The sequence below is a fragment of the Mastigoproctus giganteus genome, chromosome 10, assembly GCF_048544385.1.
Source record: "Mastigoproctus giganteus isolate SK-2022 chromosome 10, ASM4854438v1, whole genome shotgun sequence".
Classification (NCBI taxonomy): Eukaryota; Metazoa; Arthropoda; class Arachnida; order Uropygi; family Thelyphonidae; genus Mastigoproctus; species Mastigoproctus giganteus.
The window spans coordinates 122,773,118-122,798,929 of record NC_143584.1 but is presented as its reverse complement, the minus strand read 5'-3'; the positions used below and the strand labels follow the sequence as shown (position 1 = coordinate 122,798,929).

Below are 25,812 nucleotides of genomic sequence, written 5' to 3'. Positions count from 1 at the left end.
GTATTCAGTTATATGAATACATATATAGTCAGATCTTGTGAAATAAAGTAACACCAGTAACTTGTTTTCATTTTATACAGGTTTCTTTCATCTACTAGCAATGTAAACATGAAATGTAATTGAAAGACATGAGAAAGCAATTTGAGCTGCACAGGTAAAGGAGCAGTGCATGTGATGCTAGAACAGATGAGGACAAAGAGCTTTGCGATTCTTCTGGCATGTGTAATTGCAACTAGCATTATTGTGTGTCTATATGGAGATCCAAAACCTTCCATCCATGAAATTGTCACTGAAACTCATAGGCATTTGTCACAGTGGAAGAAACGACAGGTAAATATAATCATTAGATTCATTTTCAAATAGTTATTTTCGTTATACATGTACAGTTCTTTACATTATGCATGTACAGTTTCATTATGCACGTTCATAATTTAATGTACAGTTAATACTGTGTAGTAGGCCCTCGTGGGTAGTGCATTTGGTAGAATTTCCATCCTTCCCACAGTGGGTGGAAAAGACTTGTTTGACTCATATCGATGATATGAGGAATTTTTACGAGGCTTTTTCACAACTACTGAGTTAGTCGGTTTCAGGCGAGGGTAGCATGGTTTTTCTCTCCTGGAAACTTGGGTTTTTAGTCCAGCAAACAGAAAATTGACCTCAGAACACACGCAATTTACAGACAATACAGTTTAGTGTACAATATTATAAATTGTCCATTTAGAATATTTAATATTGTTTTCTTATTCAATTCCATTTCTATAATTTTTAACTTAAATGTAGTTATCTTTTCTTTATAGGTGGAAAAACCTGTTGAGAAAGAACCTGTTCCTGATGACAGATACCTAAAAGTTCTAGGATTTACTGAGCATCCTCGCCTTTTCCCCTCACACACGTGGACCAATGTTTCTCTGCCAGTTTTTGTAACAGCAGTCACCTCTGGACAGGATAGGCTGCTTGCTGGCTTCCTCAAATCTTATCAGCACCATTTTCCTGATCACCTTTTATTTGTTTATGACTTAGGGCTGGACCCTGTAGAATTAATTACAGTAAGCTGTTATTTTAATATATTTATGAAATTTATGATAATACTTCAAATGAAGGACATAAACCAATATACAGTATATCTCCAACACACGTAAGAGATATGTTCCAGGACTTCTTACTTAAGTCGTTTTACGTAACTCGGGAATGAGTAATAAAATGTTGCTACCATATCCCATATATGCCAAAATTACAAAAATCACATAATATCCTCAGAAGAATGAAGAAAAATAGTTATATACTATAACAATTAAAAACTTTATCTGGCGACAGCAGTGAAGTAGTACCGTTTTCACTTATTCTCTTAGGTGGCACCATGATAATGGTCAAAATGAAATTTTTTTTAAAGAACTTCACAGGGTTAAGTTACAAGATATGCTGTTACGACATGCAAGTGAAGCATGCATTACCCATTGGTAGTTTGATGTGAAGTCATTGAAAATGGTTGGATAATGTGAATTTCAACTTCACCACAAAGTGTAACAAATATTACCTACAAAATGCAAACAAAAGCTCCCACTTTGCTCTCAAACAAAACTGAACTGACTCTAAAATCTAGAAAGAAAGGATGTAGAGATGAAGGGCTAGAGTGTAATTCTCCAAAGAAATAGCTGATGGGACACAGTCCACGTGGCTTGATCATTGTGGGGGTTTCTCTGAAGTGCTTTGATGTAGTTCACATGTCTCAAACACGTTTTGGTGAATAATTCTTCAGAATTTTTAAATCAGAAAATGAATGTTAACTCTAGTTATTTACCTAGACTCTAGTTACGCTGCAGGTTATTATCCAACATAGTTTGTATGGGAACAAAAATAAAAACTTATATTTATTATTCCTTCATTTGACTTCACTCTTAAAAATTATACACACAGTATTTTTATGATTTTACCAAAAAACTTTACTTAAGTCTGAAGTTACATAACACAAGCTTACGTAAGTCGGGGACTAAATATAATTAGTAAAGAAGGCTGCTGTTTCAACGTAAGCATAAGAATAGGAAAAAGAATGCTACTTTGTTTTATGTTTTTGCTATCTCAGTACACTTATATGCTTGAGCTTGTGTTCACTTTAGAAACTAAATTGTTATCCATGTCAAACTAAAGTTACTAATATTTTTATTTATTTTTTTAATTTTTTTTTTTATAGCATCATCCAGGGAATGAACTTGATGTTAATTTAAAAACTCAAGGCACTGCCGTTACAGCTGAATTTTTAACTTTGAAACAACCTTGTGCCAAATGGCAAATGTATAAAACATAAATGAGAAACCAAGTAGTGTGGGGAAATAACTTCTTGTTATTTCCACACACTGCTTGTAAAATGCTCGGAAGACATGAAGGCTGAACATTATATGTAAAATGCTGTTTCTAAAATGAGCATAAGCCCAAGCAGTGTCACTGGAGGGACAATATTGTATTCAGATAGTAAGAACAGAAAAACATAACACAGCAATATTCTTTTCTCAGACTGCTATGTCTGTATCAAAATGATATTCTCTTTCTTAACAGTCATGTATTTTAATGGGAAGTTTTACTTCTGTGTGCTGCTTGGCTGCTTATTTACTACGTAAAGGACCTTTGACGGCAGTGGGTCTTAGAAAACTAATAAAGAAATTTGAAGCTACCGACTGGGGAGTTGTAATTCCAGGCAGGGATGACCATGTATTGGAATGGAGATAGCGGATGAAGTGGCGGTTGCAATGGTCAGAATGCGAAACACTACCAGTCAGTAGTGCCAGAGGTATGTCAGGTGACTTGAACCTTCCTTGGTCTACTGTATGTAAAGTGCTTCGAATGATTTTATGCTGGTTCCCATACGGGATTCACATAGTGCAAGAACTAAAGTCTTGTGATCAGCAACAACGAATATACTTTACCCTACGATTTCTGACTCGTGTAGAACTTGACGATACATAGGCTCGAATGATCTTGTGGTCTGAACAGGCACATTTCACTCTTCACGGGGCTGCAGATACATAAAACTGCCGAATGTGGGGAACTTCAGGGGTAAAGGAAAGGGTTTTTGCTTCCATAAAGGTGAGTACAGTGGTCTCAGACAGTTTTTAAATTCTGTACAGTGGGATCAACTGACGATGTTACCAACAGTAAATTCTAAGTGGGAAGCATTCAAGGAATTAATCGTGGATGCTACTAAAAGTTTCATACCTATTAAGAAATATTGTTCAAGGTTTAGGCCTAAATGGTTATCTAATGAACTAATGAGACTCGTAACAGTGAAGAAAAATGCATGGGATGCATATAAATTATCAAGCGACTCAGAAGCCTATGGCAGATATAAGCTAGTCTGTAATCAGGTGACAAAGGAGGTTAGGCAGGCGAAGGCAGATTACGAGAAATCCTTGGCAAAAGATGCTAAGAAAAACAGCAAGGATTTCTTTACTTATATAAACTCTAAAAGGAAGGGGATGAATCTGATTGGTCCACTTGACATCGATGGTTCGACTGTTGATGATCCTGCTCAGATAGCAAACAAACTGAATGAGTATTTTGCATCTACATTCACACATGAGGAATTATTAAGGTTTGAAAATGGCAGAAGGTTATCAAATTGTAGCAGGATACTTAATGATTTTGGAATAACTGAAAGCAAAGTGGAGGAGAAATTGTTGAAGTGAAACATAAGAAAAGCACCTGGGGTGGATGGGATCTATCCAGTTATATTAAAGGAGGCGGCAAAGCAACTAAGCAAACCCTTAGCCATAATTATGAGAGCGTCCTTGGACTCAGGGGAGGTTCCCACGGACTGGAGATGTGCAAATGTATCCCCAATTCACAAAGGGGGATTGAAGGGTGGCACGAGTAATTACAGACCAGTTAGTTTAACTTCTGTTCCGGGTAAAATAATGGAGTCACTGGTTAAAGATGCATTGCAGGATCATCTAGACAAGACTGCAGCAATAATTCAGACACAGCATGGGTTTGTTAAGGGAAAGTCTTGTGTGACAAATTTGATAGCAAACTGGATGCAAAAAATAATTTTGATATCATATATTTGAATTTCACGAAAGCTTTTGACACTGTTGCACATGAAAGACTATTGTACAAATTTGAGCAGAATGGTATTAAGGGTAAGTTGCTACAATGGAAAAAAGGATGGTTAAGTGGGAGAAGACAGAGGTTGTAATCAATGGGTGCTGCTCTTCGTGGACTAATGTTATTAGTGGAGTCCCACAGGGTTCGGTGTTGGGTCCACTGTTGTTTTGTATATTTATCAATGATATTGATGAAGGTATATCAGGCTTAATGTCGAAGTTTGCAGATGATACAAAGGTTGGCAGGGTTGTTAATGACAGTAATGGTAGTGTGCTACTGCAACAGGATCTAGATAATTTGGGCAGATGGGCTAAAAAGTGGCAACTGAAGTTTAACCTTGTCAAATGCAAAGTACTGCTTATGGGTAGAAGTAACCCCAGCGAAACGTACCAACTGTGTGGTACTACACTTAAGGTGGTAGAAAATGAAAAAGACCTGGGAATAATTGTGCAGTCAGATATGAAGTTTTCTGAGCAATGCAGACAGGCTGCCAGGGCAGGTCATGGGGTTTTGTCAATGATATATAGGAATTTTGCTAGCAGGGAAAAGGATGTGATTGTCCCTCTGTATAAGGCAATGGTCAGGCCACGCCTTGAGTACTGCGTACAGGTCTGGAGGCCTCATTTTAGGAAGGATGTAGATTTACTTGAGCGTGTACAGAGAAGGGCAACAAGATTGGTGAGGGGAATGAAGGAATCCTCTTACCAAGAGAGGCTTAAGTTCTGCAAATTGCAGTGGCTGGAGACTAGGCACCTGTGCGGTGATCTGATTGAGGTGTATAAGGCCTTGAATGGGTTGAGCCCGCTGAATTCTGATGGGATCCTTCCACTTGTTCAGATTACGAACCTAACGGGCCATAAATTCAAATTAAGAAAGGACAGATGTAGAATAGATGTGCGGAAGTTTGCCTTTAGCCAGCGGATGGTTAATTGCTGGAACAAACTTCCATCTGTCGTTGTGGAAGTTGATAGGTTGAATAAATTTAAGGAGGAATTGGACAGGAATTTGGAGGGAATGGTGTGATTTTTTTTTTTTTTTTTTTTTTTTTTGGCTGATACTGCATAAGCTCATACACTTGCTTTCTTGCATCACATGCCACTACTACTACTTCTCGTCCATCTGCTGTACATGAAAGACCACTAAAATGTCCATATGTTACAGTATGGTGTGAATTCACAGCAGAGTTTATAATCAAACCATTTTTTTTTGAAGAGTCTACTCCTTAAGGCCCTGTAAGGTGTACGGTAACTAATGCACCATACTGCGCTCTTCTGAGAGATCACCTTACTCCCACTTTGCAAGAAAACCAATGCTTGGAGACTAGTGTTCATGCAAGATGGTGCCCCTCTCCCATGTTGATTGACAAGTGAGGGAACTGCTGCATTCAACATTCGGAAATGATAGCATCATTTCTAGAGACTTTCCGCAGTTCTGGCCAGCCGGATCATCAAATCTCAATCCCTGTGATTTCTGGCTATGGGGATACCTGAAAGACAGTGTTTACCGTGGCGGCATACAGATGCTTGTCGATTTGAAAGCAAGCATTAAACAGCATGTAGCCAACATCCCCAATGAGATGCTACACGAAACAGTCACTTACAGTACTCCGTTTCAAAATGTCATCTCAAGGAGAAGGAACGCACATAGAACAATATATGTATTTCTAAGTTCTGATATTAATATCTAATCCTAAGTTAAGTATTAAACAGTGCCAATTTTCCCCTGGTGGAGGAAATTTGAACTAATTTTTTTTCTTCTACAAATTGCTTCCCCATACCCTAAATGACATACCTACTGATTTTCACAGCCTTATCTCTAACCGTTTTGAAACTAGGGTCTCCTGAATAGGGAAACTTATTTTATAACCACGCGGTATTCACAGTTTGGAATAAGGTTGCAAATTGAGGCACTTACTGTCTAATGAGTGGCCACTACTGCAAAACAACAGTAATGGTAGTGTGTTGGGTTTTTGATTAATAGTGGATATTTCCCTAGGTGATGTCATTAAATTAAAAACATTATTAGTTTCTTTAAAATCACATTATGGAGAACAGTGTTATTTCTAAATTGAGTATAAACCTATTGCCTGTCCCTGGAAGACTGAAAAACATAATGTGGAGTAACATTCTTTTTCTCAGACTGCAAATACAATACTTTGATTTCAACAAGTTTACCTGAATGGCAAAGTAGCTGAAGTTTATGGAGTTGAAATTTCATTTTGGATAACACATCACAGACACAGTGCTCTTTGGAAACCCTAATTCTGTAGCTATGTACCTGATGGATTTCTTGCGACTTTCATAAACTTTTTTCCTGTCCAGGATCCGGCAGATTCTTTTTTCTCTCATGGAATTAGAATTTGATATTCGCTTTTGCTGGATCCCAAGCCACATTGGGATCCGGGGAAATGAATTAGCTGATACCGCTGCCAAATCAGCCAATTCCCTGGATAACCATCGCCTGTCAGTCCCCTATACAGACTACAGGCAAATAATACGCTCTAAATTATATTCCCAATGGCAAGATTCTTGGCACGGACAGGCCACAAATAAACTACATCACATAAAGCCTGTAATTATGCAATGGCAGTCCAGTCTACGGAGGGTTCGAAGAGAGGAAGTTGTTCTTGCTTGGCTCTGCATAGGTCATAGTCATCTAACACATTCCTATTTGCTGAGGTCGGATGATCCACCTATGTGTGAGATGTGTAACGTTATTTTAACCATCAGTCATATTTTTATAGAATATCTGGTTTTTATAGAAGCACAACGCTTGTGTTTTACCGCTTTTAATAATTTGACTGAATCATTTATACTCAGTCAGATAATAGGTGACAGAGACAATATGCCCGACGTTTTTAACTTTTTACAATCTATTAATTTGTATACAAATATCTAAGTTTTATACTTTATATGCTTTTAATTTATACCTTTTTTTTTTACATAATAGTTAATTGCTTTACGTGGTAGCCTAGGCTACCAAAATGTTTAGTAGCCTTTTAAATTTGACTTGGCGCACTATGGCCTTAGCTGCCAATGCGCCATTAAAAATCAAATCAAATCATAAACTTTTGCCATGATAACCTCCATAATCCTCTCTGAAATATTGAGATCACCTGACTGAGGTTTGTCAACAATCAATCAGTTTTATTTCTTTAAAATTCTTCAATATTTGTTACCGCTGGTTGCAATTTTGGACCACCCTGTCTGTGGATGGCAATTATTAACTTTCTCTACAGTCTGTCTCTGTCTTCATAACTTCTGAGCCCAGTGATATGATGATGTAAAAAATAAAATAATTATATCATTAAACAACATTCCCATTGTCAGGCATTTTGTGAAGAAAATATCTGTATGTAGTGAACTTTACAGTAATTTCCCAATTTATGAATACTGTGCATTCACAAAAAATAGTTTTCAAACTGGAAGTGATTTACACCTCTATATTTTAAGGGAGGATGCATGCAAAAAAAAAAAAAAAAAAATTGAATCTTTGTTACAGTGTAGTTACTTTTAGAATGGACAAATTATGCAAAGGAACTATTGGTAGATATATTATTTATTTAATGCACACATTACACTTTATTTTCTGTATACGATAGTATAGTGTTTTTTCACAACAATTACAAGCACCTTGCTGATTTTATGCTGTGCTATGATGAGCATTGCCAATAAGGTCTAATACCAGCATTTTCAGATTTGACGGTGTGCACTGTATTTATTTAATTTACAATAAATATCAGGAAATCGTTTTCTGTTATAGTTAAAACTCGCAGAATGATGCAGCAAATGGAATCCTTGCTTCTACCCTTGTGGCTTTTTTATGGCTTCATGCTAAAATGATTGTACATATATTGTTAAGTAGCAGTGAATAAATACCTGAATTATTATCTGTAGTCTTGTGAAAATCTATGACCTTTAAAAAGGATAATATACTGTCTAGTTGTTAAAGTTGAGCAAAAAATTTGTAAGATCGATTTTTGAGGTCATAATTGGGAGATTAAATTATTGTCATTAAATAATTTCATTAGCTGCAAAACTAAATTTATTAACTGCTATTTAAATACTTTTAATATTTAATTTTAGTCTTACTCTGTTATATTTTTATGAATAGAAATTAGTTGTGAAGGGAGAAAATGCATTTGCTACTACGTACTTTTAAATTTTAATGAACTGTTTTGATTTCAAGAGGCATGGCATTCAAATTTTTGATAGTTGGCATTATTTTGTTTTGTGATTGCAGAAAACTATTAGAATATATGTTCAGGGAGTTACCAATTATATGAATTTTTAGGATTAGTAGATTTTAGTGTATTGTATACTTTATGACTGTAGTGAAGTTGCTATTAGTTGTATGGGTGTAAACAGTTTACTCAATTTTCAGATGTATCTTTGTTCAGAGGGCAGCAGTTAGCTATCAAGGTGAAGGGCAGGCTTCATGAGACTTTTAAAGACTTGTTGTACCACTGATGTATAATTAATTGCTAATTTTAGTGACTGATTGATATAACACTTGAATTACAGTGCATTTTATTTCATGTATTTTTGTTGTTGTAATGCCAATCATTTACCAATGCTTGATGGTGGCATTTGGGGAGGTCATGTTAACATTGTGGTGTAGTAGTATTAGGACAGTCCAAATAGAAACTCCATTTAGTTCTGTTGCATGGCTTGCAGTTATATTTATTGACTCTTAGGTATTCAGAACTTAAAGTTTGGGATACGTGTTAATAATTACCTGCTTTGTTTAACATTAACTAGAAAAAGCTCGGGCTTTCTTGCACTATATGATAGATACTAATAACATATTGCCTTTACCCTACTCTTTGAATGAACCTCTATTTGCTATTACACGTTATTACATATACAGACCTGTCTGATAATTTTATTCACATTGTTGCAAAATTTCACTATTCTTTTCTTTGTATAATTTATTTCATCAAAATGCTATCTAAATTTCTATTGCTTCTGATTTGCTTAGTGGATGCAGAATATATGTGAATTGTATTATCTAGTATAGTGACACAAATTCAGATCGCTTTTCTAATTGAATATAAAAATACCTTTAGATGCTGCTGAGAAGTATAATTAGGATACTGCTTTTGGATTGGGATAATTTGTTGCCCATGGAACTATTTTAATCATAATTTAAAAAAGATGGTAATTTCTCTTGAAATTTATAATGTTAATTATAATTAATGATAAGCACTATCATTTTAAAATTGCTGGAGAAAAATAGGTAAAACTCATATAGTGTACACTTTTTTCCTTTTTTTGATAGGTTAACAAATACTGCAATTCGACAAATTGTGTGTTACGTAAATTTAGTTTTGATTTCTATCCATCTCATGTGAGTAACCTGAAATTTTTTGCCCATCGACCAATAATTATTCAGGTATGTATTTAAGAGAAAACCATATAATATTTAGATCTGAAAACCTTTTCCAGTTTTCCCTGAAGATTTCTGGAAACTTTTTAGAAAATTTTTACTTTCCTTCTGGATTTCAGCCAAGTTTGTTATATGGCCTACTGAAACTTTGTTTGGCTCCATGACTGCTTTCAGTGTATTTTATTTAATTATTTAACTGCTTAATACTATAAAAATATATACACTGTATACTTATAAGTTTGTTCTAATGAAATTGCAAATAGCTTATGGACTGTAAAATATTCTGCAGTCCAGTTTATAACTTGAACTGATCAACCTTTATTTTAGTGATGAGCTTAAAGTAGAATTCAAAGAAAGGGATTTACTCTGTTATCAGTACTTCTAACAGGACAAATATTTTAGTCTTTACCAGCTGGCAGCAATTGACAAATTGTTTCAAAATATATGGTGAGCAGCCATTTTCATGAATGAAATAGAACAATTGAGTGTACCCACTTTCTGAATAAAATCTGAATTAATTTTGCTATTGATAACAAGTGCCACACCGATATTAAGTGTATAGTTTCTGCTATGCAAGCTTGGTGATCACAATTAGGGTATTATTATAGGTATGAGTCAAATGAGAATTATTATTATTTTTTTTTTACACTAGTAATTTTTATATCAATATTACCAATATTTATTTTCCTAAAAAAAAAAAAAAAAAATCTGTCGTAGTTTAGGCACTTTATTCAAAATCTGCTGTATTTTGGTAGCTGTTGGTGCTGTTGTTTCACACTTCCTGCACTTTATCGTCTATGCAAAACTGATGTTCTTTCAGATCATTTTTCAGTCTTCCAAAAACAGAAGTTGTGGCAGACCTATGACTAATATCCACCTCCCTAACCATGTTGTCAACTGTTGTATACTAGGCTGCCCTGATGATGTCTTTCAAGACAATATTTTTTTTTTCTGTCAGCTTGTCCTCGTGGGAGTAGGACATTCTTCAGAGTTGATTTTTTTTTTTTTTTTTTTTTTTTTTTTTTTTTTTTGCTGCTGTAACAATTTGCCCATCTGTACATTTCTGGGTGTGATGTACAGTTGTATGCCTTTCCAAGTGCTGGTGAATTTCAATTGGATAGATGTTTCTCATTGCAAGAAACTGAAAATCAATTGGATAGATGTTTCTCATTGCAAGAAACTGAATAACACTGTGTTAGATTAGCATAATTTGGCATATTTAATAGATAATAAATACATTAAAAAGTCTGTTTTGGTGGTTTCTTCCTCTGCAAGGCTTCTTCCAAAGTAAACACTTTAAATAATAAGAAATGCCACAGAACTATGGAATCCTGTTCGGAACACAATGAACTGTAGAATAGTGGAACACAAATGAAATGTAGGAGCACTGCATCATGGAAACTTGTTAGAGGGCTCTAGCTCTGCTGAATTATTAAATTGGATTAATCCAAGGGTTATCTGATGGAGTTGCCTTTTTGTTGCTAACCATGCTGAACATCTAGGTGGAGTAGGAGGGGGTGCTCACTCCAAATGCGTATGGGTTTATTTCTATTATGTGCTAAATTATGTTTATCCAACACAGTGCAATGTTGTCATTTCCAAAATTTTTGATTCCTGTGTATCTAATAATGTCCTTTAGCTTTGTCACTTTAATCTCTGCTGCTGCACATTCTGTTCTGTAGGAAGCATTGGGATCAGTTCCTAAATTTACATCCATGACTTCACGTAACTTTAAGTTTAGACTAGTTCATTTTCATTTGACTCTCCATTGTATTTTTTTTTATGATTGTTATTAAAGAATGCAGGTATTTGTCTCATTTAATTATTTCCTTATGTAAGAGAATGTGATAATTATATTTATTAAATTTATATATAAGAATTTTCTGGAGCTCATTTTGTACTGCAGCCTACCTAAGAATTACAAAATGATGATTTGTACCTTTCAGTATAAGAGGTTGTATGTCACTTATGTACTAGTTACATTCTTAAAGACCCATACATCATTTAATCACAAGACAATGAAATGGTACTTCAGTGATACATCAAAGCATGTATTGCTTTCTGACATAGTCATTCACCATGCAGGAACTTGTCCCACCATGTTACAGTTGAGTTTCTATCACTGTTGTAAAATTCAGGAATGTTCCCATTCAACTAGTTTTCACTGCATCATTTCACTTCACCACAACCACAAGTTCAGTTTACTGCTTAATGTTTTTTGAAAAGCCCAGAGAGGTGAAAGTGAGAAGGGAAAAGGTAGGCACTGTTGTGTGGTAGATGAGCAAGTACTTTCCATTTGAAACATTAACCACTGCCATGTGCATATTTTTGCATTATCCTTTAATGAAAGCATCCTTCTAAACCTGTTTCTCAGACATGACTGTCGAACCATATATAGCATGTGCAGAAAGGGAAGGATGATTTTTCTTCAAAAACAGCCAATGAAATCCTTACCTTACTTTTCAAACACCTTTCATATTTACATAAACAAAAAATACAGTAATGCTCTCTTTCGACAACATATGAGTGTTAGATTTTCAGTGTTGCAAATGTTGTTAAAAGCGAAAATTATGTCGTGGTCCCAGTGTGTAGCTTGAAAGTTATATGTGGCATGTGAAGCTATTCTGAAATACCTGAAGAATTTTTTCAGGCATTTCCTGAAACTGCTTAAGGTCTCACTAAAGAAGGGTAACTGCCTTTTTGGTTGAGTTAATTTTCTGACCACGTACGAGGTGTGGCAATAAAGTTCCCAGACTGGTGCAATAAAAAGAACACAAAGTGAAGGAGCTGTCTGTCTTCTAACTTCTCCACTAATGCCAGTGTACCCCAAGGTTCAGTTCTTTCCCCCGCCCTTTTCCTCTTGTATATTAATGACCTTCTTCCATTGACTGGAAATCCTATCCATAGTTTTGCCGATGATAGCACATTCCATTTTCCATTTTGCGAAACCTTGTCCTGCTCAATCAGCTTCAACTTCTCGAAAATCTGCTACCAATTCCTTAAATGCCGATCTTCAGGTAATTCTCCAGTGGGGCAAAGACAACTTAGTTGATTTCAACCCTTCCAAAACTCAGTCTTGTCTTATATCTCGCAAAAAGGATTCTTCTGCTCCTATGCTTATCTTTAGTGACACTCCGATTTCTAGGCAAAATGATATATCTCTTTTGGGGATTACCCTGACTTCTAATCTCTCTTGGCGCAAGCACATTACAAATATTGCTTCCTCTGCATCTAAAAAACTTGATTTTCTCTTTCGCTCTCGGTGTTACTTTTCTTCCAAACAGCTGCTCACTCTGTATAAATCGCAAATCCGTCCTTCCATGGAATATTGTTCCCACATCTGGGGTCGTGCCCCCAAAACCTTTCTCAGGCTTCTTGATTCCATTCAGAAAGAGGGCAGTTAGGTTAATTAATGATTCATCTCTAACAGAGTCTCTCCACTCGCTGTCTCATAGACGTACTGTTTCTGCTGCATGCCTCTTCTACAGATACTTCCATGGGCACTGTTCTTCTGAATTGGCTTCTATAATTCCCGCTCTCTCTTTCAAAACAGTCCGAACACGTGCTGCCACCAGCCAACATCCATTTACTGTCCAACTCCAATCTCGACATGGTGGCCTAATTACTTAGGTCACTGAATGTTTTCACCTCTTATATATGACCGGTATTTAGCGCATTATAGCCTCGGTTGCTGATGCGCCAATAAAACCCAAATCAAATCAAACTGTCCAACTCCAAACTCACAGAACCAACTTTTCATCTTCCTCGTTTTTCTGCCATTTTCTGGAAAAACCTTCCTTCATACGAATTTCCTGAAAATTACAATCTACAGAAGTTCAAGTCCAATGTCAACAAATATGTTCTTTCGTCTTCTCAACCTCCAACCCAAGCACGGTACTAAGTACTATAGGTTCTAATACCTCTCGTGTTTGGGGTTTAAATAAAGAAAAAAAAAAAAAAAAAAATGTAAAGACTCTCATTATATTTTTCATAATCTTCTGGTCTGTAGATTACTCCCACTCTCATTATTCCTTTGATTCCAACTAACTCCTTGAATCCAGCTTTAGTTGGAAGCCTCCTCCAAGGCTTCCAACTAAAGCCTTGAATGGTTTGAGCATGCTCAATGCCAATGGGATTCTTCCTCTTGCTCAGAATAATCACCTGAGAGGACATAAATTCAGATGTAGGATAGATGTGCGGAAATTTGCCTTTAGCCAGCAGGTAGTTGGTTGGTGGAACAGACTTCCATCCCTTGTTGTGGAAGTTGATAGCCTAAATAAATTTAAGGCTCAGCTGGACAGGTATTTCGAACTAACGGAGGGGTGAAATGGAAGTGGTTTTTTTTTGGCTGATGCTGCATAAGCTTGCTTTCTTGCATCATATGTCTCTACTAATGCTAATGCTAACTTGCATTACACATATTCTGTGCTGGCAGATATAACTTCAGATTCAGCAGAAGCACTCGGGTTGCTTTTGATAAGAAGCATGACCCCTCTGCCCCTTCTCTCTTTCCTAAATAGATTATACATACCATAGACATCACTAGACTTGGGGATCATAGTGGAACTTATTCCCAATTTCCAGGTGGCTCCATGTTTCTGTTAGCCCTATTATATCAACATTAGTTGTCCTAACCAGGAGTTCATATTCTGTGATTTTATTGACAACTCTTCTAACAACACTATGGACACAGTTGGGACTAAGTAATCTTCTGTAGTTTATTACCCTGATAGTCCTTGAAGTTATTTAGGTTTTTATCCGAACTTTATCTTCCTCCTCATTTGAAATGTTGCTGCCCTCAGAAATCATCAGATAAATGCAGATCTAAAAAAACAGCGATCATAGTTAGTCAATGATGACCCAAGAAGTGGGTGTCTGTTATTGCTATAACTGTTTATACCATTCAAACACGCTGGTACAACTTAACATTCCATCCTCATAAACAGTTTTTAACATTTCATACATTTCTGTTGCAGATTTTCTTGGTTTAAAGCAAAATTTGATATTCATTCATTGTTTTCATCACAAAATCATGACCTGATATGTTAATGCTAATAAACCTGATTGTTACTTGCAATCTGTCAGCCCTGCTGAACAGTCTCTGTGCTACTGTATGTAGGAAGTTTAAATACAACAAAAAGTAGAAGTAAAAAAAAAAACTTTCAAAGCAGTAGTCACAGAAGCCATGAATGCATATATACCATTAGGAAAGCATTGCATGTGGAGGATGAAGTGGAAGAATACTAAGCTAGCCAGTTTAACAGAGCAGGAAAAGAGCAATGAGAAGTACTAAAGCCTATAACAGCTACAACTTGATCTGCATTATTACCACAGAAAACGTTAGGCCTCCAAATGCTGATTATGAATAATCATCAGATAAGCGATCAAAAAAAGGAAATGCAGTTTTCCATACAAAGAAGAAAGGAACAAATACAAAGAAGAAAGGAACAAATCTTCTGTCTACTTTCTGGTGTGTGAATATGTTTGCACTTTTACATTGGACTGTGAGCTACAAGGAACACTGTGAATGATCCTTACTTAAAGAAATAAAGTAGTAGTAGTAGTAGTAGTGGCACTTGATGCAAGAAAGCAAGTGTAGGAGCTTATGCAGCATCAGCCAAAAAAAAAAAAAATCACACCATACCCTCCAATTGCCTGTCCAGTTCCTCCTTAAATTTATTTAACCTATCAACTTCCACAACGACAGATGGAAGTTTGTTCCAGCAATTAACCACCCGCTGGCTAAAGGCAAATTTCCGCACATCTATTCTACATCTATCCTTTCTTAATTTGAACTTATGTCCCCGTAGGTTCGTATTCTGAACAAGTGGGAGGATCCCATCAGAATTCAGCGTGCTCAACCCATTCAAGGCCTTATAGACCTCAATCAGATCACCGCGCAGGTGCCTAGTCTCCAGCCACTGCAATTTGCAGAACTTAAGCATCTTTTGGTAAGAGGATCCCTTCATTCCCCTCACCAATCGTGTTGCTCTTCTCTGTACACGCTCAAGCAAATCTACATCCTTCCTAAAATAAGGCCTCCAGACCTATGCGCAGTACTCAAGGCGTGGCCTGACCATTGCCTTATACAGAGGGACAATCACCTCCTTTTCCCTGCTAGCAAAATTCCTATATATCATTGACAAAACCCCATGACCTGCCCTAGCAGCCTGTCTACATTGCTCAGAAAACTTCATATCTGACTGCACAATTACTCCCAGGTCTTTTTCATTTTCTACCACCTTAAGTGTAGTACCACACAGTTGGTACGTTTCTCTGGGGTTACTTCTACCCATATGCAGTACTTTGCATTTGTCAAGGTTAAACTTCAGTTGCCACTTCTTAGCCCATCTGCCCAAATTATCTAGATCCTGTTGCAGTAGCACACTGCCATTACTGTCATTAACAACCCTGCCAACCTTCGTGTCATCTGCAAACTTCGACATTAAGCCTGATATACCTTCATCAATATCATTGATAAATATACAAAACAACAGTGGACCCAACACCGAACCCTGTGGGACTCCACTAATAACATTAGTCCACGAAGAGCAGCATCCATTGATTACCACCCTCTGTCTTCTCCCACTTAACCATCCTTTTATCCATTGTAGCAACTTACCCTTAATACCATTCTGCTCCAATTTGTACAGTAGTCTTCCATGCGCAACAGTGTCAAAAGCTTTCCTGAAATCCAAGTATATGATATCAAAATTATTTTTTGCATCCAGTTCCTTTGTAACCACATCATAATAACCAATCAAATTTGTCAGACAAGACTTTCCCTTAACAAACCCATGCTGTGTCTGAATTATTGCTGCAGTCTTGTCTAGATGATCCTGCAATGCATCTTTAACCAGTGATTCCATTATTTTACCCGGAACAGAAGTTAAACTAACTGGTCTGTAATTATTCGTGTCACCCTTCGAACCTCCTTTGTGAATTGGGGATACATTTGCACATCTCCAGTCCGTGGGAACCTCCCCTGAATCCAAGGATGCTCTCATAATTATGGCTAAGGGTTTGCTTAGTTGCTTTGCCGCCTCCTTTAATATAACTGGATAGATCCCATCCGCCCCAGGTGCCTTTCTTATGTTTAACTTCAACAATTTCTCCTCCACTTTGCTCTCAGTTATTACAAAATCATTAAGCACACTGCTACAATTTGATAACCTTCTTCCATTTTCAAACTGTAATGATTCCTCACGTGTGAATGTAGATGCAAAATACTCATTCAGTTTGTTTGCTATCTGAGCAGGATCATCAACAGTCGAACCATCGATGTCAAGTGGACCAATCATATTCAGCCCCTTCCTTTTAGAGTTTATATAAGTAAAGAAATCCTTGCTGTTTTTCTTAGCATCTTTTGCCAAAGATTTCTCGTAATCCGCCTTTGCCTGCCGAACCTCCTTTGTGACCTGATTACAGACTAGCTTATATCTGCTACAGGCTTCTGCGTCGCCTGATAATTTATATGCATCCCATGCATTTTTCTTCTCTGTCACGAGTCTCATTAGTTCATTTGATAACCATTTAGGCCTAAACCTTGAACAATATTTCTTCATCGGTATGAAAAGTCTAGTAGCTTCCACGATTAATTCCTTGAATGCTTCCCACTTAGAATTTACTGTTTGTAACATCGTCAGTCGATCCCACTGTACAGAATTTAAAAACTGTCTGAGACCACTGTACTCCCCTTTACGGAAGCAAAAACCCTTTCCTTTACCCCTGACGGTAGTTACCTCTTTGAGTAAATCCCACTTCAGCACACTGATCACTGCCACCTAGTGGTTCCTTTATCTGCAAATTCTTAATACACGAATGATCACTGCTGATAACCAGATCAAGAGTATTACTTTCTCTGGTTGCCTCTCGAACATGCTGCTGCAGAAAACAATCATCCAATAAATCCACAAAAGTCTGACTAGTGTGTGAGTGACCAACCCACAAGTTCCAGTCAATATCTGGGAAGTTAAAATCCCCCATTATAAGACATTCTGATTTACTGGCCCACTCTATTTCTCTGTACAATTGTTCATTGTACTCATTCGAGTCATTAGGCCTATAACACACTCCTACTCTTATCTTTGCTTTTGCAGTGCTTATGTCACACCAAACTGACTCAACAGTGCACTGTCCATCTATATCAACTGGATGCACTTCTTTTGATTTTATGTTTTTCTTAATTAACAGCATAACACCTCCTCCCTTTCTGTCCTGTCTATCCTTTCTGTACACATTGTACTCCCCAAATTCCAGTTCTGCATTCCTTATATCTTTGTGACACCACGTCTCTGCTATCCCAACAATATCCGCCTTTGATGTCTTGACCAACACTTCAAATTCATCAAATTTATTTACTATACTTCTAGCATTGGTATACATGCAAGCATACATGCTCCTATGCCTATTCCTTGTTACCCTAACACATCCCATATACCCAACTATTCCAGGATGATTGCCATCCGTTCCTGAAACCCCCAACACCCCTCGCTCCAGGTCGCTTCTTATTCTAATAGAAGTTGTGCAAGAATCACCTTCACCTCTGCCTGCGGTTACTGTTAAACTATTAGTCTTTGTATCCCCCCAAGCTAGCAGTTTTCCGACCCACCTAACACTGCCTCGATAGCATCAGCAAATATTCTTGCACCCTTTCTATTTAAGTGTATCCCATCCCTGTAGAAGCAATCTCTCCTGTTAACAAGTACAGTCCAGGCTGAAAAAAATTCTACCCCTTGAGACTTGCACAATCTTTCCAGGGCCGAATTGATCGACAAGGCTCTCATCATGTACTCCCTCCTATCGTGTCTGGGCAGAATTGCAGACACTTTCAAATTCAACCCTAATTCTCGTCTTTTTTTCAACAGTGACCTGTACTTGTTGAGTAATTCTGCCGGTCTCCTACTCTTAATATCATTAGTGCCAACGTGTACAACTATATCACCTTTTGTGCCCTTGAAAGATGATATCCGCTCTACAACGTCATCAACCTTTGCCCCTGGCAGACATACCCTGGTCCTGTTCCACCTATCCTTTTTACATAGCATGTTCCCCCGTTTCCCTGACAATAGAGTCACCAACAACTAATAGTTCCTGTGGGACCAGCGTATTCTGCCTTGGGGGCTGCCGCTGTGTTGCGTGATGACCAAGTGCAAGCTCTGGCGTTGATGTGGGCAGCTGAGAGCTTGATGGGCCCCTCAATTTATTTCCTTTGAGGGCATCCACCCTGTCCTTCAAACTCTCATATAGGCCCATAACAACGCTGAGTTGTCGCCTGATTTCCTTACATCGCGCACACACAAAGACATCCCCCATGGCAATATCATGTTCCGTTCCAGAGAGTTCGGCAAACATTTCACAAGTCGCACATTTTTTTAGACTGTGACGCGTTGGAGAATCGCCCCCCTCAGTTCTCCCCCGAGTCACAACACTCCTGCCACTTTGTTGCTGATGAATTGAATGGGTACCTTGCATTGATCTTTACAGATGAAAAACTTCATGGTGAGCAGAAGCTGAACAGTATGAAATTAGTATATATTGAAATTGTGGAATATTGTTTATTATAAATGTTCAAGTTTAAAGTCAAGAAGGCTCCTAGAGTTGGTGGCCCATGTCCCTTTATTTTGCGGGAGTTTCCAAGAGACTTCATTGAAACATTTCTTTGAATTGGGGAAGTGACAATATATCATAAGAGTGAAGTGGGTGACTGCAGATAGTTTGATTTCAGTCAAACTGACTGGTCTGCAGGAAACCATGGAAGGAATGATGAGTACAGTACAGGAGTATTTCGATAAATGGAATTCTGAGGGAAAACAGCACAGTTTTGTAAAATGAAAATTGTGCATGATGTGGTTATTTTTACAATCATTCACAAGCTTGATGTAGGAAATTATTTCAGCATTGTTTATTTGGATTTTAAAAAGCATTCAGATAGAAATGGAAATCTGATGGAAACACAGCATGGTTCTATAAAGCAAAAATTGTGCTTGATTAACATGGTGTAGCTATTTTTACAGTCACTCACAAGCTGGATATTGGAAATAATTTGAACATTATTTGGATTTTAGAAAAGCGTTCAACTCTGTTCTGCACGAGTCATTACTGTATAAGTTAGAAAATCAAATGATTTTCTAAGTTATAGAGTTTGCATATGATTTTGCCCATGGACAGATATTCTGCCCTTGATGAGGGCTGAGTATTCAACCTATGATTTGGGTTTGTTCAATTTGAGCAGAACTGTGGTTGCGGTATTTGTCTTAAGTTGCTAATATCTTTTTAAATTGTATATCACCACATTACTCGAGGTTGACAACTTGAGAAAATTCAAAGGTCAGGTGGATAGGAGTCCATGTGAGGAGGGAAACACAGGTAATTATATATATATATATATATGTGTGTGTGTTCGTGTGTCAAATAATATTTGTTTTTGGAAAATGTAGCAATAGTTTGGAGTTTCCTTGCACCATATAGATTAAAAAGGCTAAGAACCCCTGCACTAAAGATATTAATGTTCTTCTAAATAGGAGGGAGGAAATCTGTTAAATCTCCTGTAACTTTTAGTAGAACGGCTTGGAGGTTTAGGTTCAAGAAGTTGAGCAGTGTTGTTTAATACTATTGGATTGCAATTCTGAGAGATTGAACTTTAAAATCATTCAAGAATATCAAAAAATCATATGAAACTAATATGAACTTTAAAATAAAAGTTTTAAATAAAGATTCTTTGCAGTTGAATTTTTAGTGTTTATTTTTAATTTCTTAATCCACCTAGATTTTATTGTGACTTGCCATATGGTTTGAATTTTAAGTGTTGCCCATAATCAACAAAAAGTTGGGTCCTCTGTCATATGTATTGCTTTAAATATCTACAAGGTTAGTCATTAAAAACATTTTCTGAATTCTAAAGTGTCAAATAACATGCCAGACTCATGCAAAGATTATGCTTAATCTTTAGTTTATTGAAGTTGATCAGCAAAACGTAAGCAAATTCCTCAAACTGAATTATAAAATGTTTTGGAGCTTCTCTGAGCACCCTTTCATGACTAAATTGTTATTCCTATTTTGTTGTGTGTGCTGTTAGGCAACTGATAATACATTATAAGTTGCTTATAAACACTGTTAGACCCACCCCATTGGGTCTAACAGTGTTTTAATCATTATAAGGAAGCTCAATGATGCTCAGAAACATTGACAGTATTTGTGCTTTTACAGGGTATTTTTTTTTTTATTTTTTTTATTTCTCATACCATTTTATTCATCTGAAGAACATAAATTATTCTTTAAAAACAGAAATTAACACTATTTATAGTAGTGTTGGGAAATCCATGCTACATATTCAATGTCCTTCATATTTATTTGTAATGTGTTGCAGTTGGAGTGTGAGGTTGCAAAGAACACCTTCCAGCATTTCCTCTCTCATAGAGAAAAAAAAAAAAAAAAAAAAAATTTCATCCTCATTCACTTTCTTCAATGCAGGAATGGTTTGTAGATTCTTCTGAAAAGCCTCTATATTTGAGATAAGCCCAAAGGTAAAAATCAGACTGGTGTAAACAGTTGACATTGGAAGTGTAAACAGTTGTTGACCTTGCCATGCACCTCATGATGTTAGAAACCATACACCTCATAGTATGATGTTAGAAAGAATCCTTTTGTCAAATTTCATCCAGGAAGTCTAGGAAGACAATTCCTGCAGTATTCAGTGTTGCCAACAAAATTTCCAAACTTCTCTTCAGAGTAATGATGTTGTTGGTACAAAAAATTTGAAGCTTGTGAAACTGCAAAGAAAGAACTACCCTCTATAATTTAATTTAGTTTAAAGTTTACACTTAATTACATCTATTAATTTTGTATAGTTTACACTTAACCGTATCAATTCAGTTTCATTGGATTAAAGATTAAACATAATTTCTGCATGTGTTCAGTGTGTTATTTTATACTTTAGAATTTAGATTAGTTCTTGCATTATGTTCTTTTCAAGATGAAAAACTGCCATTATACACTGAATGGCCACTTTATTAGATACCTGCCTAATAGTAAGTAGGCCTCCCCTTCTTTAGTTCTCAGAATAGCATGGATTTCTTGTGGCATGGATTCAGTGAGGTGTTGAAAGCATGCCACAAGGTTGCTGGTCCATGTTGACTCAGTTTCTTTGCACAGTCGTTGCAAATGGATGGTTGCTGACCTCTAGTCTGAAGAGCTTATTTCACTCATCCCATAGATGCTCATTTGGATTAAGATCTTGTGACTGAGGGGGCCACCACAGTAGGTTAATTCAATACATAGAATTATCTAAACATAGAATTATCCAAAATGTTTAGGCAGGTGCCTAAAAATTTTGGATAATTCTATGTTTTCTGTGATGTGGCATTTCTTTACTACAGACTCATGTTTTGTTTCAGCAGGATAATGCTCCATGGCGTGTTGCTGGGGCTATGCGAGGATGGTTCTTAGACATGATGAATGTACAAAAGTTTGAATGCCCAGTGTGTGTGGTCCCAATTTGGACTCTGTGGGATGAACTAGAATGAATGTCAGGCAAAGGCCAAACCAGTGCATCCATATTGGTAACACAACTGGTCTTTGTCCTGAATGAGGGGACTATGCTCTCTGCAATCTGTTTGTCATTAATGGAAAGTCTAAGTAGGGCGGAATGACATAGAGGCCAAATGGAGGGAACAAACATGCCATGATGTGTGTGTTATTGATTTCAGTGTGAAACTAACATGTATCTGGATATTTTTTGTAGTGTAGTGTGTATGCATGTATGCTATACATATAATGCCAGTACAAGGGAGGAACTAAGATGAAGCCAAAAATAAACAATAACAGAGAAGAGAAAAATCAAGGAATAATTAATTGTTTCTGTCAATTGTTTTTATTCATTTAAAAATAAGTTTTTCGTCAGAATAAAAAAAAATAATCAGAATTAATGTTTTGTTTTGAAAATTGTTTTTCTTTTTTAAAATTTTGTTGTTGAATTTGAATTTTTCAAATTAATTATTATTAATCAAATAAATTTATTAAGCAGTGGAGTCCATTAGTCTATTGGAGTCCTTATAATTCTCCTTAGTATATTCCAAGCAGAAGTATGTACATGTGTGTAACACTGAATTTCTTTACACTAGTTTATTTTATTAAACTAGAAAATGGAAGGAAGTAATAGTTTCGTGTTTATATTTTGTGTTTATAATGTTTCTTTTGTTTTACAGAATTAATAAAAAGTTTTGTTTCTTTGAAAATAGTGTGGAAACAAGTTAACAGTATGTTACATTTCAGGCACATTAGTAAATATTAATAATTCATGATTTATAGCCAAAAAAAAGCAATCACGCAGAGATTTTGTTTCTGTGCATCTTCTATATTGCCCTTTCATTCATTCATCCAGTCACTGCATGACAACAAACATAACATCCAGTGCTTTAGCTACAATATGTGATATGTAGGAAAAAAAATAATAAAGAAAGAAAAACATAATTATAATTTTTGGTGCATATTATACTTGAATAAAAAAAAAATAAATAAAACATATGCAGGATGATAATTTTAAATAAGACCCCAGGAAAATGTGAATAACTTCAAGTTTCTTTTTTATAAACAAGAAGCTAATTGCAAATTAGTGGCCTGTTTTTCTATTATGATCGGGCTTCATAATTTTTTTGAGAAGACTATGCAGAATCTAATTATAAAGCGACGACAAGGAAACAGTTTTTTTTTATACTCTTGGGCAATCAGCAGACAAATTCACAATTGTGTTGTCTCCTTCATATAGCTGATATATCACTAAGTTAATGTTGGGTTGTGCATTTTTTATGGTGGCATACAAATTCAATCTCAAAATGTATACCACTGGCTATGTGCATTGCCCCCAGATGGAAATACGAAAAATTGCACAGTTAGTACAAGTCCAAATTAATAATGAACATAAAGTAAATTTGATCATTTTAGAGATTAGATAAATTGATAACAGTGACTTAGATGGTTGCAAACATTTTAAAGCATATTTTTCGTCAAGATATTAAATTATTGAACATAATTGAATTCAGCAAAAAAGAAAAATAATATTTTTTTATTTTTCAGGAAGTTCTTGACCAAGCTGGAGCAGTGCTCTGGATTGATGTTCATTACCAGTTTACATCAGGTCAAATAGATAGTGTGCTCCAACAAGCTCAGAAAGAAGGTCTTGTATCTTGGACAATAGATCAACCCACCTCTGCTCTAACCCACCCAAGAATGTTTCAGTATTTCCATACCCAACAGGATAGTTTCTACTTCCATCGTATGATACAACCCAGCCACATTGTGCTCTATAATACTGATACCATTCATCAGCATGTCATGCTTCCTTGGGTTCAGTGTGCCTTGGTTTTTGAATGCATAGCACCCATAGGGGCCCAGAGTTCTGGCTGCAGATTTGACAAGAAGCCACTATTTCGGTACTCAGGTTGCCACCGATATGATATGTCAGCACTGAATGTGGTGTTAGGCATGAAGTTTGGTTTCAGTGCTGATCCATATGTTGCAAGGGACAAAGATAAATTCTTTCAGCTGGTTGAAGAGGAGGAACTTAATACTTCAGAGATCGTTGGTAAAGAAAATGCTACAAATATTTTCTCAGATGGAACGCGGAGATTGCCAGAGTAGAATGATAATTGCAGATAAACTTTATGATGAATACTGTTTCCTATGATGTTGCTGGTTGTGCGCTTCATTCATCAAGACACAGTTTGTGTTTATTTTTTACTTTGCTTAATCACTTCTAGGGAGATTCAAAAGTGCACTACATTTTCTAACGGTCCATTTTTCACATTCAAACTATGCCACATTTTTTGGCTCAAGTTTTTCACAATATGAAATTTTTTCACTACTGTTTAGTCCAAACGTGTGGATTTAACAGTTTTTTATACAGTGCTTAGTAGCAGATTTACACTCAGCTTAATTAGAAAGTAAATAATATTTTCATTACATAATTTTTGGATAAGTTTATTTTTTACAAAAATTTATTTACTGAGAGAAACAAAATTCAATGCCTTTTGTGTTTATTTTTTTTTATTCCCTAAATTCAAGTGGAAGTGTGATCCTTAAGTAATTTAGTGGCAAAGTTTTTTTTTTTTTTTTTTCAAATACTGAAACTTTATTATTTTTTCTTTTTTTATACCCTGATATACCTGTTTTTATCTTTCAAATTTTCATCTGTAATCCGTCCATGCTTTGAAGTGTTTAGTTACCAAAAATATTATGGGCTATTCTGGTATGACTTAAGTATCCATTTCCTTGCTTACAGTAAGATGAAATCTAGTCAGTGTGTTCCTAATTTCTGTGGATTTGTAATTGTCTGTTTGGCAGGAACATGTTTGTTTTGTTCACACTATGATAATGTTTCATAATGGACCTGGAATGAGTATTTGTGCACCCATTACTTTGTCCCAAAGATTATAGTTCCTCATGCAGTTGTGGTAAAACATGATCTTCATGAAAGCTTGTCTGAATCTTTGGTGGCTACCATAATTTGTTAGACTATACTTATGCTGATTATTTAACATATTTCTGTTTACAGTAGTATTCCTTGCCCAGAAAACTAGTAATTATTTTATACCGTGGCATGTTTTCTTAACTGTTTGTAATCTCTGTGAATTTAAAAACTCGAACAGCTTTTGAGTCCACCTGTTGATTTTTTTTTTTTTTTTTTTGAAGACTATATGCTATGTTATTTTCCAGTCTTATGAGATAGTTTTCCTTCATGTTTGAATATTCGTTTGAAAATTATAAAGCAATACAATGTAGTTGAATTAATTTTAATACACCTGTGTCTATAGCTTGAGTTTTTAAGTTACTCCAGAAATTTCCAATCTGAAATTGGACAAGGAATAAGAGATTTATTCTGAACTTTGTAGTGACACCAGGCAACCTATGGATTTACCCTTTTGTATATATATGTGTTGTACACAATCTTAGTAATCAAGCAAGCAGTAACAGTTGTCCTAGTTTAATCAGCTGTCGATAAATATAGGCAATGTGACTTTAAAGTTGCTCTTCATTCTGTAGTTGTATGATCTAATACATATTTATCTTTTGTTGTGTTACTACTGTAATTAAGAAATTAAGCTGAACAGGAAAAATTTTGTAAACATTTTGACAATTGGCATGCTTAATTGCTTTAGAGACAGGCCTGATTTCCACAATTTATAAATTTTCCTTAGGGTACCAGTAACCACTGAGTTTTTAACTTTATCGAACCCTGATAGAATTTACATTTTTTCCATAAGCTTGTTAAAAGCATGTGCACACACACACACACACACACACACACACACACACACACACACACACACA

General features: G+C 36.1%; 1 protein-coding gene across 2 annotated transcripts in view; it reads left to right on the top strand.

Moving 5' to 3' along the window:
* LOC150079263 (uncharacterized) overlaps positions 1-24,336 on the top strand; it is a 65,801-nt gene extending 41,465 nt beyond the window's left edge. For both annotated transcript variants that reach the window (XM_090382471.1, XM_090382472.1), the window contains exons 2-5: positions 81-330; positions 801-1,049; positions 9,379-9,492; positions 23,560-24,336. In XM_090382471.1, the coding sequence (XP_090238597.1) occupies positions 175-330; positions 801-1,049; positions 9,379-9,492; positions 23,560-24,123 (1,083 nt within the window). In that variant the 5' untranslated portion in view covers positions 81-174 and the 3' untranslated portion in view covers positions 24,124-24,336. The remainder of the gene's footprint in view (positions 1-80; positions 331-800; positions 1,050-9,378; positions 9,493-23,559) is intronic.
* Positions 24,337-25,812: the final 1,476 nt, after the last annotated feature.